The sequence below is a fragment of the Acanthisitta chloris genome, unplaced genomic scaffold (assembly GCF_000695815.1).
Source record: "Acanthisitta chloris isolate BGI_N310 unplaced genomic scaffold, ASM69581v1 scaffold23474, whole genome shotgun sequence".
NCBI classification, from domain to species: Eukaryota; Metazoa; Chordata; class Aves; order Passeriformes; family Acanthisittidae; genus Acanthisitta; species Acanthisitta chloris.
The window spans coordinates 130,646-149,109 of record NW_008669139.1 but is presented as its reverse complement, the minus strand read 5'-3'; the positions used below and the strand labels follow the sequence as shown (position 1 = coordinate 149,109).

At 37.7% G+C, this 18,464-nt stretch overlaps 1 protein-coding gene across 1 annotated transcript; it reads left to right on the top strand.

Annotated features, from left to right (window-relative positions):
* The first annotated feature begins 2,442 nt into the window (after positions 1–2,442).
* On the top strand, positions 2,443–16,230 carry LETM1 (leucine zipper-EF-hand containing transmembrane protein 1). Its single transcript, XM_009073206.1, has 11 exons — positions 2,443–2,580; positions 3,434–3,571; positions 6,582–6,785; positions 7,221–7,340; positions 8,179–8,310; positions 8,906–9,085; positions 9,687–9,842; positions 11,635–11,769; positions 12,327–12,514; positions 14,404–14,542; positions 15,940–16,230. Exons 1-11 carry the CDS (start codon positions 2,503–2,505, stop codon positions 16,087–16,089), a joined length of 1,620 nt encoding a protein of 539 aa, XP_009071454.1. The 5' UTR covers positions 2,443–2,502; the 3' UTR covers positions 16,090–16,230.
* Positions 16,231–18,464: the final 2,234 nt, after the last annotated feature.

The following is an 18,464-nucleotide window of genomic DNA, read 5'->3' as shown; positions in this document are numbered from 1 at the left end:
GGGAGGAATTTAAACTTGATTTCAAGTTTGTTTCAGCACAGTTCTTTTTTTTACCTGTTCTGCCTTAAATTGTATACTGACTGATTTAAAGAAGTCTTAACAATTCGGTGCTGGATTAGCCACCACTTTGCAAAAGTTACTCCTGAACTTTAAAAAATATAAAATAAAAATTGAAGTATGTATTGCTTTAAATGTAGTAAGCTGCACTTGAACTGACAGTCCTAGAGAAATCTTATCTTCATGCAGACTGACAAATGAGTTATTTCTGCCTGCCCTTTCCTTCCTCTTTGGAGGCAATAATGGAAAGATATCCAAGTAATCTAACCACATGAACAAGCAATTGCAGCATGGCTAAGGCAAGGGGAGCTATTGCTTATGTGAACTAAAGTTCAGTTCCAAAATTCTGCTTGTACAATTGCTGGTAGGGTTTGGATTCAACAGGGGTCACATATCTACACTTAGGAGAGAAGGTAGGAAGAGGTAAAACATGCAAAATACGATACTGACTGTTAAAAACTGTTGCTCTAGTGCTGGTTCCTGCAGCAGGATGGTTCAGGAGTGAGGTGCCAGACACTATGGAGTTGGTGGCAAGTCTGCCAGCTTTACAAACTCTTCAAGCCTGCAGAGGAGGGAAGAGTGGAATACATGAGCTGTAGCAACAGATACAGAGGAGTCACAAGGTTTTCATGCTGTACTGCCAAATAATGTGTGTGTAATCATACACCATTGTATTAGGTTCCTGCGTAAAGTTGTTTTCCTTGAGTTAGCCGAGGGTGCAGTTTCATGGTTTATGTAAGCTGGTCCAGGACAGTGCTGCTGTGAAAGAAAGCTGGTCCTGCTTGGTGTTTAAATGCACTTTTCCAACACCCCTGTCCCTCCCCAGTTTGTACTGGTCCTTTTTCACTCGTCTGTGTATGTATTTATGGGCCAGTTTTAGCTGTGTGACTGCAGGTGCACCTTCATGACTCCTTACACCTTGTCTCAGGTTAGCATTAGGTTAGCTTAATCCGGTGATAAAAATGCTTCCTCAGATATGGGTTTTGTAGAAATGCTGGCACGCACTGTCTGAAAATAGATACTGGGTTAAAAATGGGAACTTTGACCTGCACTCTTGAAAATTTTGAGGTTTTCTTTAAAGGAAAATGTTCTTCCAACTTTTAAAATTTTCTTCCAAACTTGTAAAAAATTTTTTTTACTCCCTGGTAGTAATTTGTCTTCTATTGTTGGAAGGAATGGAAAAATCCTTTAGCCTGTAAACAATGGACCAAAGCATCCCTTCTGGGAAACTGAAATTTTTATATACAAAGAAAAACGTCAAACTTTGAATCTGTAGAGCATGTGCATTCCTCATACAGTATTTAAGATTTTGCCTGACTTTATGCTAAGAAAATTGTGAATGGAGTTTTACAAGTTTTGTATTCTGGCAAATCAGTCCTAGTGAGGTGAGATATGTGCTGGTTGTTGCTGCTGTTCCCGTCAGTTGCCAGGGAGGGGCTGGAGGGGGAAGCCTGCATTTACTTTTGTAATAGCATTTGTGTTGCCAGTTTTTGCCAGTCATAGCTCTGTTTATCAAATCCTGATATGAACCACGGTGCTGTGGCAGTAGTGTACCCTAGTGCACATCTGGCCTTTGGTCTCTGATGTAGGAACTGGTAATATTCCCAATAATTGCTTATTTCCTTTGTGAAATAAGACAGAGTCAAGCGAGATCTGCACTCTCCAATATAAACAGAGTTACTAAGCTTTCAGCAATTACTGAAAGATTTGATTATAGACAGTACAGCCTAATACATATATTTGTGTGTGTACAGAAATCACAAGGACAGTGTTTATTTCATGCAGTTCAGGATTCAGTAACTAAGGCATCGGCTTCAGAGGATTAATCACTGCTCTAGAAAAGCAGTGATTTAAAAAAAAAGGAATCACCAAGCTGGGCTCATTACCCTGGATTTAAATGTACATTACAATTGTTATAAGGCAGAGGGGGAGGGATCTTTCATTTTATTCTTGATTACTTAGTCCATACTAGCTCATGCATGTAAGAAGTAGTGGAGCACAAATAAAGATGCATAAAAGAAGTTAAGCAGCTTTAATGACAACAAATGACCACCTCCTGTTTTCAGGTGCTTTTAAGAGGTTTAAATGAGATACTTGTTCAATAATCCTATTGAGACACAGTGAGGCTATTGAAATACTTTCTATAGTGTTGAAAACTGGTGAAACTCTGGCGCTCCATAGTATATAGCAACTTGAAGAAAGACATTAAAAATTGACTCTGTCACATCCCTTTGCTGTGTTGCTTTAAATTTTCTTCGTAGTAAATACATATCTGTATGTGAGCTTAAGTGATAATTGGATGATCATATCAAGTATTTTTTAAATAAATATTTAAATTTTAGCCTTTCAATGCATTTCTTTTTTTTTTTCCCCTTCCAGTTTCTGCGAATATGTGCCGATCTTTTCCGCCTGGTCCCTTTCTTGGTTTTCCTTGTTGTCCCATTTATGGAATTTTTGCTTCCAGTAGCTCTTAAGTTGTTCCCTAACATGCTTCCCTCTACATTTGAGACAAAGTCTAAAAAGGTAAGCAGATCTGAATTTATAATCCAGTAATATGATTTGAAAAAATCAGAATTTCCTTGGTAATGAAATCAGAAAAAGTTTAAAAATTAGACTCTTTTTTCAGTATTAGGGGAGTGCTTTTATCTTCCTTATCTTGTTGGAAGATCTTGCTGTTAACATATAATAATGAACCATCCTGGTTTACCTTTTCATATGTGCAAGTGCTTAAGCTATCAGGGCTGAAAGCCTCTCTTGTCTTTTCTGCTATCCTCATCTCTCTTTACTCTGACCCTTTCTGCTTTGTAGCAGAAATTAAAGCTGTGAGACTTGATTCTTTTAGTTTGTGTTGAAATAGACTTTGTGACGTTTGTAGTCTTTATTCTTGATACAAGGTTTTTCATATGTATACTTTATATTTAAAATAGCTTCTTATGCATTTTTTGTTAAAACTTTTTTTATTTTAGTTAAGTTTTGTCAGAATTGTTTTAGAGCTTTTCTAATTCTGTGATAATTCTCTTTGTTTGGATGAGGTGTAGTGCAGGATTTCTGCACTGGGTACAAGTGTTGGGAACTACCCAAATCAGTTGGCAACAACAAGATAGAAACTAACCAATTCAGTGGGTGCAGGTTAATTTTTGCAGGTGAGGCCCTCATCCTGCACTGCACTCTGTTGGCATGGCATGGCATCCTGTGCCTCATGGAGCTTGAAGCTGAGAAGCTTATTTTCCAGTGTGATTTGGGGATCTTTGGTGAGAGTGAGTGGTACAGAAGAAGTCCAGAAATACTCTACATAACTTGTCTGGGGGCAGAAAAAGTGATAATTAGTGCCCATGTTTCTGGAAGGAACTTTGAAAACCAAATGTTTTCTTAACAGGAGGAAAGATTGAAGAAAGAATTGAGAGTAAAGCTTGAATTGGCTAAATTCCTTCAAGACACCATTGAGGAGATGGCCTTAAAAAATAAAGCAGCCAAAGGAAATGTTACAAAAGATTTTTCAACGTTCTTTCAAAAGGTAAAATCTTTTTTAAATGTATTTTCTCTTCCTACAAAAAAAATCACTTGGTGTTTTGTTTGGTCTGTGGTAGTCATCGGATGCCTTTATTCTGTTGGACCTGAAGAAGCTGGGTGTAGTATGTTTTTTAGGATAACTTTCTTCTTTTTCTAAGTAACACTTCAGTGTGATGTTTTGCTGTTCTTAGCTTTGGTGTTGTAGCTGGTGCTTTTACTCTGTATATTTCTGCTCATTTGCTTCTTGTTCTCTTATTTTGTTAATAAGTTAATTCTTACATAAAACATTATGTGCTCAGTGGTTACTCATGTAGTTTTTGACCTCTTTGGGGTTTTTTTAACATTGGGTATGAATACTGGGAGAAAGGAGTTCTTTCCTAACTAACAGATTGAAACTTAGGGGGGAAAGTACATTTTTTTTTGGTCAAATTTAATTCTGCTTATGAAAACAGTTTTTAAATGCACAGTTGCTATACTGCTGAAATCCTTTAGGTCGCTGACTAGATTGTGCAAAATCGGGTTTAGCTAGAATGTGATTGCTGTGTTTGGTGCAGAATTTTTCATTCACAATTAGCTACTGACAGAGAAAGTAAGTATGAGATATCTGCCTGCTACATTGATGGCCTTCAGGTTTGACAGTGTTTCCTTTGACCAGCCTGTAGGTAAGGGTAATGTATTCCCTGGAGAAATGAAAAATGCTTTCTTAAATCTTTACAGGACAGGATTTATCTCAGTTCAGTCACAATTTCTTCTAATTGTGAGGCTGTTGAATAAGAGGTTGAGCCAACAGCATCACCAGGTCCTTTGTTGAAAGTAAGGCTGAAGTACCCTCATTTGGGGAGAATATGTATTTGTACAGAAAAAGGCACATAAGCCCGGAGATTTCAGACCTGAACTTTACCAGTCCTGTCAGTGAATTTAAGATTTCCCTGCATGTCAGTGCAAAGAATAAAGTTTTAAAGGGTGAGCTAATAGGATGGTGTTGATAGTGCTGCACAGGTTACCTCAGATAGTCATAGTGGCAAATTTTGCCCATCAGTAGCTGCTTGCAAAGTCTATGGACTTTGAAGCTTCTATGCAATCATCTGTTTCTGTTCTTTTTTTCATCTGCAGAAATGTGTGAATGGTTAGGTAAAGTAGTTAGTGGCTGAAGCAGTGGCCCTGCAGTCCTGGGAGCATGCTGCTGCCATGCTTCATGTTTGGAACATTTCATTTTCCTCTGAAAGAGCTGCTGCTGAGAATTTACATTTGGCCGTTAATTTCTGTGGAAAAATAAATAATGTTTCACTCCACATTTGCTGGAGGAAGTCCCAGGTTCCTCTGATGACTAAAAGAGAAATTTCCAACCCTGCATTTCTTATATGTGGGTGTGCTTTTTACAGCTTTATATTTCTCGTTTGTGCCACAGACAGACTTCATTGATCTCATTTCACTGTAGCAGATAACAAGTGTCAGAGCAAGAACAAGCTTAAATGTTTCCCAGCTTTTCACTATTCTTTTACAGCTGCTTCTGTGGTGAAGTATTTGATGCTGCAAGAACCATTGATTACAGGCTTAACCTGTCTGCTGCAGAATTCCAGAATTTGTCTGTGTTGCTTTGTAGCTAGTGATGTACTAGAAAGCTTCAGTTTGTACTCTCAAGGTACACATGCTTGGCTCTGTCAAAATTTATCTTTAAACAAGGAAGTAAACACTTCCTCTATTTCTAAAGTGCCATTTTTGGCTCCTGTAGTGCAGGTACTGGTGAAGAAGAACAATAAGGCCTTTCACCATTTTTTCTCTCTGAGTTGGTTCCCTGCTACACAAGTATCCTGGACCTTAGTGGACTCAAGGCCATCTTGTCTTCCAGATATTTACCTTTTCTTGTACTTGGTAGCTGTTCATTAAAGTATCTGAGTATGCAAGTAAAACAGGTAGGCATTGATAAATCAGACTGTATAGGTAATGTTAGGTTTTCAGACTGTACTGATGTCACCTAGTTTATGTTTTCTTTACAGGGCTTGAAAAAGGTAGAGGCATTGGGAAAACTGGTTTTTTGATATCTCCACACTTCCTGTTCAGACTGAGGGTGTTAAGTGACTGGGAGTACTTCATTGTTAAGTTCTGTAGGTTTTTGATGCAGTGATGTCACTAGTAAGCTGTTGATGGTATACTTCAAATAGAAAAATCAACATTTGTACAGGGGATAATGCTTTTTACTGTGACCTGTTGAGACTAGGGATTTTTTTTTCTCCTCCCTTTTTCAACTGTTATTTCTGCTTCCAGTAATGGGATTTATTTATTGTCAAGTGTCCTTTGGCAACACATAACTGAAAAGCTTAACTTTGCATTTGTACAAGCAGTTTCATAGAACCTTCCAGCACAAAGGATGCGGAGTCCTTTCCCAAGCAGTTGTTTGTACTTGGGGATAACTTCAAGAGCATTTGCACAGAGGTGCTGCAGAACAGCTAGGAAATGGAAGCAAAACAATATTGTAACAAATGTGATTGTGGAGGAAAGTAGGTAGGTAAGCATTTCATAGGGACACCAGCACGGCAAAATTTTTGCCACTGGATGTACTTCTCCCTTTATCTTTCCAGGGTGATGCTTTTAATGTGCTTTTATGTTTAGCAAGTGTGGTACCACAAAAAATACTTGCTAGTGTGACTTATGTAGGAACTTCTTATTTGCTAAGATGTGTATATATATTTTGAGGTGTCTCATGGCAGTGCCAACTCAGATAGACCTGCTCAGTAGTGTACAGATGAAGCTAATTTTTGTATTGTTACTTTTTTCTGAAGTATATTATGCAGTGTTGTTGGAAACTGTCAACACCATCAATTCGTTTGTCTTTTATAGTAAAGAAGCTATTTGTTTTTTCAAAAATTTCTTTCCTTACTTGCTTGTACACTATTTCCTGTCCCAAGATGTATGCAAATTACTTGACAAATGAGGAGAGTGATTTTATTCAAAATAATGCCCAACCATAACATTTCCTGTGAAAAGCTTTGTGTTTGTTTGCTTTTTCCTGACAGATCAGGGAGACTGGCGAAAGGCCCAGTAATGAGGAGATCTTAAGGTTCTCTAAACTGTTTGAAGATGAGTTGACACTGGACAATCTAACAAGGCCTCAGCTGGTGGCACTTTGTAAGTTGTTGGAACTTCAGTCAATTGGGACAAATAACTTTCTCCGCTTCCAGCTGACTATGAGGTTGAGAAGCATAAAAGCAGATGACAAGGTGAGTTGTTCTAAATAGGCACTGGTTAATAATTTTTGACACATAAGAGTATTGACTGTGATATATGTATTTTTTAGGTGTTTTTTTCCTTGTCTTACTTTTGAGCTAACTTTGAATGAAAAGGCTCAAAGAACTTAAAATCAGAAGTGGCCTTACTTGTAAAGAAAACTTGACCTTTTCCTAATCTGTCATTAATTGGATTGAAAGTAATTATACTACAAAGAAAAACGTTTCTATGAAACTATAATCTGTAAGGGAGGTCACAGAAATACTAGTTTAGAGATTGCCATGGTCATTACGGAGCTGTTTGAACAGTGGAGGCTGTTTTGTGTTCTCACAGCAGCCTCTAGTGGCTGTTGTAGCATACAGGCTTCGAGCTCTGCAGTGATAGTTTTGAGCTCTTACATACTCAAATTTACTTTGTGCACTGTGCAGTTGATTGCTGAAGAAGGAGTTGATACCCTGACTGTTAAAGAACTGCAGGCAGCTTGTCGTGCCCGAGGGATGAGAGCTCTTGGTGTGACCCAGGAGCGTCTCAAGGAACAGCTTAAACAGGTATGCATTTGCAAGACTTGAATACACAGACCTAATTGCAGAAGTTTGTCTTGTTACTTATTTGCATTGCTCTGTAAAAAAATTTTCACCAAGTAGATCACTTCTCTGTCTTTTGGTGTTGCCTAGTTTAGAGAAGATCTGTTGGAACTAGGCCAGAGGAAATCCACAAAGTAGTTGATCACAGGGCTGGATACCTCTGGTATGAAGACAGTCTGAGAAATCTGGGGAAGAGAAAGCTCTGGGGGACAACTTATAGCACCTTCCAGTACCTAGTAGGGGCTTACAGGAAAGCTGGAGAGGGACTTTTCACAAGGGCATGTAGTGATAGGACAAGGGGAAAAATGGCCTTAAACTGAAGGAGGGCAGGTTTAGATTAGGTTTTAGGAAGAAGTTCTGTTCTGTGAGGGTGGTGAGACACTGGAACAGGTTGTCCAGAGATATTGTGGACTCTGCATCCCTGGAGGTGTTCTGGATGAGGCTCTGAGCAACCTGGTTTAGTCGAAGGTGTCCCTACCCATGGCAGGGGGTTGGAACTAGATGGTGTTTAAGCTCCCTTCTAACCCAAACCATTCTGTGATTCTAAGATGTATGTCAAACTTTTTCAAATATTCATTCAATACTTCAAATACTTCTTCAAACAAAATACTTCTTCCTATATTTCAGTGCAGTTGTTGTAATTCTTAGCTAGTTACAGCCTGTAGTTCCTGTGCTAAGATATTGACTGAGTAGTGGTAAAAAAAAATTACATTTACTTTTTTGTACATGCTTTATTTTGTCTGTAAAAAAAAGAGAAAAAAATCCCGAAGTTGAAGACTTGTTTTCTATATTGCATTTATAGTGGCTGGACCTGCACCTGAACCAGGAAATCCCTACTTCATTGCTTATTTTATCCAGAGCCATGTATCTTCCAGATACCCTTTCTCCAGCTGATCAGCTCAAAACAACACTTCAGACACTACCAGATAGTGTTGTAAGTATTGCTGTGCATAGCATCTAACCAGCTTTCAGTGTCATAATTGAAAATCCATTCAGAGAGGCAGGTAATCTTCTTGGTTCCTTCTTTTCCTTGAAAAACTAAACCATGGATAGGTTTATTTGAGTGACCTTCAAACACAGAAGAAGTTGGGTTATTCGTGGAGGGATCTGAGAATGCAGCAAATACAAGGCAATATTATTTTGCATGACAGCATAAGAAGCTGTAGAATACACTTTTTACTTATATGAAAAACCAAAGAATGCTCTGGGTCATATAAAGACATGAAAATACATCATGTTGTTATGTAGAGAGAGAAATCATCAGAGTAGATTTTTGGTAGTCTTGAGAGAAAGAGAATGAAGAACATGTATGATTTCAGGGTGAAAAGTTCAGGTTTATTCCGGAAACCAAAACTTTCTGCAGAAATTTTTTTCCCAGAAAAAGTCATCTTTTTCTGAGAAATGCAAAAATAGGGTAACTTTTGGGCGTTTTAACTTTATTCATTGGCATACCTCTACTATCTCAGTAAGAATATCTGTACTTCTTAATATATATATACACACACTTAGACTTCCTGTGGTATTTTTAGGCCAAAGAGGCTCAAGTTAAAGTGGCAGAAGTTGAAGGTGAAAAAGTGGATAACAAAGTGCGTCTGGAAGCAACACTTCAGGAAGAGGAAGCCATCAGAAAAGAAAATGAAGAAAAAGAAATGGAAAGGTTGTCTGAAGCTGCAGAGAAAGCCAAAGAAACCCCTGAAGTTGCAGCTGTGGTAAGTTCTGCTCACAACTGTTGAGAAGTAAATGTCAGTGATGTAAAAAGTAGCATGTTATAAGTTGTTGCCTCTGCTCTGGGTGTTGTGTGCAAGAAACTGGACTTTAAATCCACCTGTGGAAGATGTGGGAGAATATTAAAACTGCACACAGAAGGGATCTGCTCAGTCTTACGTATCTGATTTTTCTTCTTAATTAAGGTAGTAAAAGAAGACTTACTTCTCCAGCAAGTGTGCTGGTTTTGATTGGGTTTGTTTGGATTTTTTCCTTGTCCTAACTCCATACTTTAGATCTTTTTATCTTTGGCTCTTTCTATGTCATTAACCTGATAATGTCATTGTACTATTTGGCTGTAAAAGCTGCTGACCTGCTTTACTGGTGAATTAAGCCTCAGGAGCTCACAGGGCAGTTCATTAAGTGCACGTGTGTATGTTAATGTGAAACCACTCAATATGTGGTAGTTTTTATCTTTTTTAACCTCATAAAAATGTGTGCAACTTTGGCAACTATTGCTATTTTGAGAAGCAGTTCTTCACTGATGCTAATACAGATAGTGTTATTTTTTTAAAAATTGAAACTGAATGAGTGTTTCAAATTTAGAAAGAGGTGGAACCAGCAGTGGATCTTGAAGGAGCTGCTCTGCAAGCTAAAAAAACGCAAGTGGCTGTGGATGCCAAACAAGAAGTGGCAAGGGCAGACGTGGCAGTGCATCCAGAGACACTGATAGATACAGCACCAGTATTGGAAGGCATTAAGGTAATCTGCATGACTACATGTTTTCATGCTTTTTAATGTGAAGATTCAAAGCATCCGTGTAAGAACCGTGGTAAGTTGATTGTCTGTCCTTCCCTTTCAACCCTCACTGCATTCTGCCAGTCAAAACCAGCTGCTTAGCAGATTGAAAATTCTTCAACCATGAGTGCAGAAACTGAAGTCAGGCACAAACCATCTCTATTTTCTTTATCTGTCTGCATTATTGAAATTAATATACCTATTTTGGAAGGCATTTGCACTGGCTGTAGATGTGACACATCTGTGCATGTTTAAGCTTTGTATAGTTAACACACAGGGAGAGAGCAGGAGTAGGTCAAGATGAGTGTTCCCTTTTTTTGAAACTTTTCAGTTTTCCTCAACAGTATCATTGTCTACCTGCTGTTATCATTGCATTGTTTACTTGAGGATGCTGCCCACATGGTTTTCATGGTAATAACCAAATGGAACTAATGCACATTGAAATGGGTGGTGAATTGAAACAATGTTGTGTGGTGAGTTGGCTCCTCCCTGACTGCATAGCTGGGTACATGAAGTGCAGCCGGGAGGAATGCTGTGGGAGGGAGGCAGGCAAGGCTGGGATGATCTTACTTGGAAACAGCAGGAGCGTTTGATGTTGCCACATGGGGCATAGTGTTTACATCGGTGCCTGTCACGATGCCATGAGAATGTATAAGGCCATAAGTAGGACTTCTTCAACAGCCCAAACTGATAAGAGAAAATAAGAACTTAGAGTGACAGTTCTTAACTGAGGTTGCAGAGTGGCCTGTCCCCTAAAGATGCTTCCAGAGGTTTTAAACACAGTGGGATTCTCGCCTCTTAGAGGAAGAATGTGAGGCTGCCAGCTTGTTGAAGATGATTGATTTTATTTGAGGCAGAGGAATTTGTTTTCAAACTGAGTTGCTTGCCTTTTATTTTTAATACTATGTTTTTTGCTAAGTTGAACTATAAATACTGTATTAAAATCTGAAATGAGGTTGATGCCTCAGTACACTAAAACTCCTTCTGAGTTGACAAAGGGTCTGGATACCTGTTCAACAGTTGCTTCTTGGAAGCACATCATGCTTCTCCTCTGTGTTCCGGACATCCTTGTTTGCACATGTCTTTCTGTATTCTACTTAATGTGGCTGTTCAAAGCTTCGCCATTCAAAATAAAAACTGGTGCCTGGGTAAGATTAATATACTATCTGTAGGTAGTATTATGGGATTTTAGCATTTCTGATGAATCATCTTGAAGTCTTATTTTTTCAGTATCCTGTTAGAGGTTAGATTTTTATTTTCAACTTTTCAAGAGACAGGTATGGTTCACAAACTATGGGTGTTCATCCTCATTCTCACAAAGGTTGTTGAAGATTACTTTTTTCTTAGCTCGACTTTCCAAATTTTACATTTTTTTGGTGTAATTTATCTTTTCTTTCATAGTGAATTATTTCTCAGTTTGAATTATTTCACCCAGCAAAGAATGAAGTAAAACATTCTGAAATGAGATGATTAGGTACAGAATTTCAAATAGCCAAAACCAACATAGTCAATCACATTAGCTGAACTTATTACTACTGTACTTCAAAAAAATATGTACTATAGCAAAGTACTAATGTAAGATCTTTGCATTAGCCTAAAAATGTGGGTCTCTGCATTAGCCTCAAATTGGCTATGACAGTATTGACTCTAAACATGGAAAAAGAATCTTGAGTCTGTCTTTTCTCATAAATGACCCAAAATCTTTGATGAAACACAAATGTTCCTTTCAATGATTTGTATACGTTTTCTTTTACAGGGTGAGGAGATCACCAAAGAGGAGATTGACATGCTGAGCGATGCTTGCAACAAGCTGCAGGAACAGAAAAAATCACTAACAAAGGAAAAGGAGGAACTTGAGGAACTGAAGGATGATATACAGGAGTATAGTGAGGTGAAGAATGGGGCATGGAAATTCTTTTTTAGTTCATGTTTAATTTTAGCAGAGAAGATCCACAAATTCAAGTATTATTTTGCTTGGTTTTCTGTAGCCTGAACTTGGTAGCTGAGTGAATGAACTTTCTCTGGGACAATGCAGAGCCTCATTTGTATAACATGTTCAAAGCCTAGTTGTTATCATTGCAGTAGTTCCCACCAAATGAGAATCCTGTTCCTGCTGTTACTTCCAGGGTGAGTAGGCTAACAGGAGCTGACTGATTGCTGCATGTTGCAGTTCTTATCAAGTGTAGATGTCAGTGTTACAGAAACTTAGGTAAAATGAATCTTAGCCACTCTTGGGAAAGATGTGGAAATAAACGTTTAAGGGGGTGCATGGAAAAGGTAGCAGTGTTAGAATTTGTTGTTCTAATTCCGGTCTGTCTTTATATGTCTCTACATTTGCATTTCATTTACAAATGGCTCCTGTGTTGAAATGCCAGTTGAAGTCAGTAATGTCTGTTGTTGCAAATTCACACCAACAAAGCTTTTCTCTCTGTGGACCATTTCTTTTAGGATTTGCAAGAGATAAAAGAGCTCTCTAAGACTGCCCAGAAAGAGGCAGTGGAAGAGTCAAAGGCAAGCAAGAGGTTGACGAAGAGAGTGAACCGAATGATTGGTCAGATAGACAAAATTATTGTTGAATTAGAGACAAACGAAAAGGCAGTGGATACAAAGCTGGATGCTAGGGATGCTCCTGCTGGGTAAGTAACTTGGGAGCACTGGATGTGGCTCTGGCTGTTCATCTCCAGTTTCACTTTTGTCTGATGCGTGGTTAGAAAAGAATTGGTAAATGACATGTTGTTTAGAAAGTTGAGATAATTGATTTTTAAAACAAAATTAACAAAATTGTGCTGTAGAGAAGGAGGGAAAGAAAAGATGTGTAATTCCTCAGATGCTAGTCCTGAGAGCACTCTGAAAGTCAAAGTGTTGATTAGTATCTTACCATCTTGTTCCTGCCTCTGGCAGTAATGGTGACAGAGGTGAAGTCATGCCTTTAGTCATGCTCCTCATGCAGTAGCTTTGCCCTGTGTCATTGATTGCAGATGCACAACAGTGTGGTGAGCATGTTCACATCTGTTGGTCTTCAGCAGTACAATGTTAGTCAGGAAAAAAATTGCAAGAAAGTCTATGGTGTCTCTGGAGGGAAATGGAGGAATGGGTCTAATGGCAGTGAGGATATGATTTTTAAAAAAATGTACTTCAAGTTTTTAACACACTTGCAGATTTTCAAAGAAAGATCTTTCCTAATAAATTAATTTTGTAATGACACTATCAACACTTCTCAAGGTCTTAATGTTACTGAAAAGTCTTTCAGGCAATCCTATGTTAAATGGTCAAGTGCTGCATATTACAGACACTGAAATACCTGAAAACTGTGACACTAACTCTTACGGTTTGTGGTTCTGAATGGTATATTAATCTAGCTTATTCTTGCACCATTTTGTGTGATTCATTAAGAGAGATTCCCAGCTCCCAGAGAGCATAACCTAAACAGAAAGAAGGATTCTGCTTTTGTTGCTTCTGAACTTTGTTTTTTCCAGTCCCCAGGGCAAACGGTCATTTGTTTCAGATTTTGTGTAACAGCATTAGGGAAGACATATGAATGATGCTGCGGAGCAGTAGTTGATCAAAACCATCTGAATTTGTGCATAACAGTACAATACAGAATCTGCTTGTACTCAGTGTAATTATACTTTGTAATGGATGGTTTTGTGGATAATTTTCTAGGTGATTGTGGATGATTGAAAATTAGTAGTTTAAGTATGACTTAGTTGCCGAAGGCTTGTCTTGCAGCCTTCAGGTTGGTGCAGTGATTATCAAGCCATCAGCAGTCAGAGAAATGACACAAGTCCAGGACACCTAGTGGCAGCTTGAGAAATGCTTCCTGAGTAAATGTCAGTCTATGCCCTGAGGAGCTGGGTCTACACTGATAAAGCCCTTCTGTTCAGCACTTATTGGGTTCACATTTCAGTTGAATCTGTGCTGGAAGATGGTTCTTCAAACTCCAAAATACATAGGCAAATAGAGGCTTTAGGTTGCATCAGACAGACAACTTGAGTTTCATGAGATCAGTGAGCAGACAGTACAAACCTGAAACCTGCTAGTCCTTTCTTCTATAAAATCTGATCCTTGATGTGGACAAATGAAGCCTATTTTAACACAACAGGTAAATTGCTCAAGCGATTACTTCTCGGCTTTTGTTTTCCTGTGACTTTCATTGAATTTCTGTAGGCAGCCTCTAAATCTGAAAGGATGAGAGATGCATGGCACTGCATCTCTGCTGAATGGGGAGCTGGGGGGCAATGGGCATTAGATACATAGTCTGTGAAGTGCAGAAACTGTGCTAAACTTTTATTTCAAATGCTACTGGATGCTCGTGTTTATGCAATAAAACGTGGAAACTGAAAGCATGGGATTTCATGGTAAGATGCTTGCTGATCAGTCACTCATTTTGGCTTTTTTGCATTCTGTTCAGGATTAAAACTAATATTTTTGCAAACATTCTGCAGTTACTTTCAGTGCTGCCTTTTGTCAGCTTTACTTCTTTGGAGTAACTGCTTGCCTTGTACAGTTTGCGCTTTCCCTTCAGGGAGAATCTCGTCAGTATCGCTGAGCTGATTCACGCCATGAAACAAATTCAGAAGATTCCAGAGGAGAAGCTAACTAGGATTGCAGAGGCACTAGATGAAAACAAGGATGGCAAAATTGATATAGATAACGTTGTTAAGGTAAGTCTGTGGAGTACTTAAAGAAAATAAGGGTAAACATCCTTCTAATATTGGACTTGTTTTGACTTAAATTCAGAGTGTTGTATTTTGCAAGAGCCTTTGCTTGATGCCAGTGAGGGGTTTTGTAATATATTGTAAATAGATTTATAATATATATTAGTGTCTTGAGAATTGCTGTGGCTCTTTGTTTTAGAAAAAAAAATTATATCTTTTTCCTGTGTCTGTTACCCATGTTACCTTTTAAAGCTGTAGGTTTTCCTGTATGTCTGTGTCAAGTTCTGTAAAATATGGCAATTTTGTTGCTACTTACAAATGGGAGAGAGTAGAACTAGTACTTTAGGAATACCCCTGTAAGCCAAAGTCTTGACAAAACACACATAGATATCTTCTATGTCAACAGAAGACAGCAGCTTCTCTTGCCTACTTATATCCCTTAGGTGTTTCACTGAGACCTGTATTTCCTGTGCTTGCAAGACATCAGACCATCAGTTGTGCTTTAAGTCCATTGTAAATAACCTGTGTTTGTTGCCTGCTTTGTCCCGTTTTCTCATTTTGCAGAACATTCTCAGATTTTCTCTGCATTTCGTCTTCAGTTTGTTGTTTCTTTTTTTTTTAGTGGTAAATTTAGAGATGTCCTGAAACTTATTTCCTTGCAAGTAATTTTCTGACTTAGTACAGAAATAGCATTTCAACTATGGCCAGACAGAAATCACTTATCAGCCTTTTGAAACACATTTTTCCTCTCTACTGAAGTTCTCCCAGTGGTGATTATCTTCCCTGTTGCTCTAAGCAGACATTGTACATTTAGCAACGCAGATAAAATGTACTTCTGAATTCTGCATATATTGCAGAATAATTCTAGGAACTGGCGGAGGTATGCCAAGAATAGATTTGTACAAAAAGCTATGTAAAAGAATTTGGAATCACCTACTAAATTATTTTTTTCACTTTGTTGTCTGAAAGGCCCACCCCCCTCTACTTTTACGTTTTTATAACTTTGTGCGTATTTAGTCCAGTAGGGGTTTTTTTGATAAAATTAAGCCTATAAATTTATGTCTTAAATACTGTTTCAACAAATACTGAGTCTGAGCTTTCCATTGGACCAGGTGAAATAAATGGCTCGGTTATACTAATGCTTGAAAATGTTAATCTTTATGTGTTGCACACACAAAGGTCAAAAATTCTGTATCATTTGCTTTACATTTTAGCTTTTTTTTTTAATCCTCTGGATATGTTCAAGGTACTGGTTGTGGTTTGAATTTCTTTTGCCTAAGAAAAATGCTGTTTTTCTTGAATATGAGAACTGATTACTACTTCTGTTTTAAAAAAATTCATTATGTGAAAATGCCTCAATCTTGCAAAAAATGGTTTCTCAATTTCATTTTATGTTCATGTAGGTAGTGGAATTGATCGACAAAGAAGATATTGATATTGGCACCAATCAGGTTGCTGAGATTATGTCACTGCTTCAAAAAGAAGAAAAACTGGAAGAAAAAGAGAAAGCCAAGGAAAAGCATGATAAAGAAGCTGCAGAAGCAAAGAATTAGGCTTCAGAATCTGAAGCTAACTGCAGTTGTAACCAAAATCTTGTATATCTTTCTGTATCTAATGGCTACATATTACTTGAGCTTTGTGATTACGGGAAGTGTTTTGAGCTGATTCTGGTAATAAATCATAGATATGTTTTCCGACATATGGAATGAAATTCCCGTTCATCAGAGTAGTGATTTACTGTCATTCCATACTGATGAAAACAAATATGCTTCTTTAGCAGTGCTCCTGCCTACAAAAACATGTATTTGCACTCATTGTTGTGGTACAGTGATCCATTAAACTTGGAAGTTTGCTGTATAAAGTAAGTGTATCTATCAAGGAATAATGTTTCCCTTTCATCATTACACGGGCCCAACCTTGCTCTGCTTCTATCTTTTTAGCTTTTTCAAAATTTAATACAAATTTTCTGTTCTGTCACAATATTACATATTTTATAATCTGTTGGTGAAGATTCTGTGGCTTCAGTAGTAGCTCTATAAATAGAGGGTTTTTAAGCTAAATATCACTAAGTTGTTGCCTCACTGACAGAGAATGTGGCATTCTGATCACTTTTATGAATTCATGGTTATTGTGTTTTTCTGTTGAAGGGAAAAATCAGATTTATTTTTCCCTAGGATGGTAACTTGGCATGAAGTTTGCTACTTATGGGTGCCTTAAATTTCTTAAGACTGGGGAGTAGAGTATGTTGCTTCTACTCAAAACTCCATGAATTACTAAAGCATTGGAATCACAGGAGCCTTTTAAATAGTTTCAGAACACAGTCTGTCACATGGTAAAGTGAGTTAAAGTGTTTGTCTAAATAGCAAAATTAAAATAACCATAAGGGGAAAACGTGAGTTTTGATCTTTTTGCATATATTTTTTTAAAATGCAGTTACCTTCACATGCTTGTTTTCCATCTGATAATTATTTACACCATAACTAGTTTTCTTACCTCTCAATTTCCATCTCAGGTATAAAATCATTAACCAAGTATAGTCAGAGTACATAAATAGGTTCATCTCATGGCTTTGCTTACTGTGCAGTCAACAAGTCATGTCTGGTATTGCCAGTGCTTTGATTACATCATTGTTTTTCTAATTTATTGCTTGTAGTCACTGTCTTCAACTGTGTGACTAAGTACTGGCAGTAGGTCAAGGTCTGCTCATTAATGCTTCTTCTTCGTAGTAAATTTTAAAGTTTTAAAACTACTAACTCTGGGATGTTCCATAATTCTTGGTAGCCTAAATTTTCCGGTTTTCTTGAAATCTTCGTGTGGCTTCTTGAAAGCCACACAGTGTGGCTTGAGCCAGCAGGGTTGTGGTTTGGGTTTTTTATTGTATTTTTATTTTGCACCCAGTATTAAAAAAATGTATGAACATTCTTGATTTCATGGACACTATAGAGAGCACATCTTGCAATGGCACTGTACACAGTGATATTGAGGTGGGCAGTTAGTACTCAATGCTTTTAGTCCTAGGTGTATATTTTCATAGGAAATGTTGACTCCCAAGCATATTTCAGCATAATTCCATGTGCAGTATTTATCTAGATTGGCTAAATTATTTGTACAAACTTATTTGAAATTAGTGGAACAAAAGAAGTTTTGACAGTCTCATGGCTTGCATGATGGACCATTGTATTTAGTTGTTTCCAAAGCAATATGGCTTTTAGTCCTAGGTGTATATTTTCATAGGAAATGTTGACTCCCAAGCATATTTCAGCATAATTCCATGTGCAGTATTTATCTAGATTGGCTAAATTATTTGTACAAACTTATTTGAAATTAGTGGAACAAAAGAAGTTTTGACAGTCTCATGGCTTGCATGATGGACCATTGTATTTAGTTGTTTCCAAAGCAATATGTACAGTGAGATGTTCTAGGAAAGTTTTTTAGTTCAACTATTTAGTTCATATTCTGTACAGTTTGCAAAGAAAGCTGCTTACAGCAAGATCCTCCTGAGAATTACTGTAATTGTACCTGAAGTGTAAAATTGTTGTGACGAAGCTGAGGTTTCAGATCACTCTGATCTTTGTGGTTCGTGTATCCCTGAACAAGGGGCTATTCTCTTCCTCCTAAATCAAGGTTAACTTGGAAGTCACTTTGTAGATGTTTGAAGATTGGACTTCACTAGGTGCTTTTTTTAGGCCAGCACTTATCTTGGATGAAATGGCGAGAGTAAAACTAATTTCACAAAAATACAACCTAGAAACTCCTTTTGCATTGTATAATGTTCAGTTAGAGTTGATGGGCTTCGAAGTATGCTAAATTTTGCAGTTGCATATTTCCAGTTGGAAAACAATGTATAACAAAATTACTTGACATTCCTGAAACATGGTAAAGATACTCAAAAACTGCCTGCTACCTTTCATGGAATATCAAAAACCCA

What these genes read in the sequence shown, in the direction of transcription:
- LETM1 (XM_009073206.1), top strand. Translation starts at nt 2,503, where the DNA reads ATGGAATTTTTGCTTCCAGTAGCTCTTAAGTTGTTCCCTAACATGCTT. An exon ending in TCAAGGAACAGCTTAAACAG is followed by an intron (nt 7,341 to 8,178) that starts GTATGCATTTGC and finishes TTGCATTTATAG; the next exon opens with TGGCTGGACCTGCACCTGAA. An exon ending in GCTAGGGATGCTCCTGCTGG is followed by an intron (nt 12,515 to 14,403) that starts GTAAGTAACTTG and finishes CTTTCCCTTCAG; the next exon opens with GGAGAATCTCGTCAGTATCG.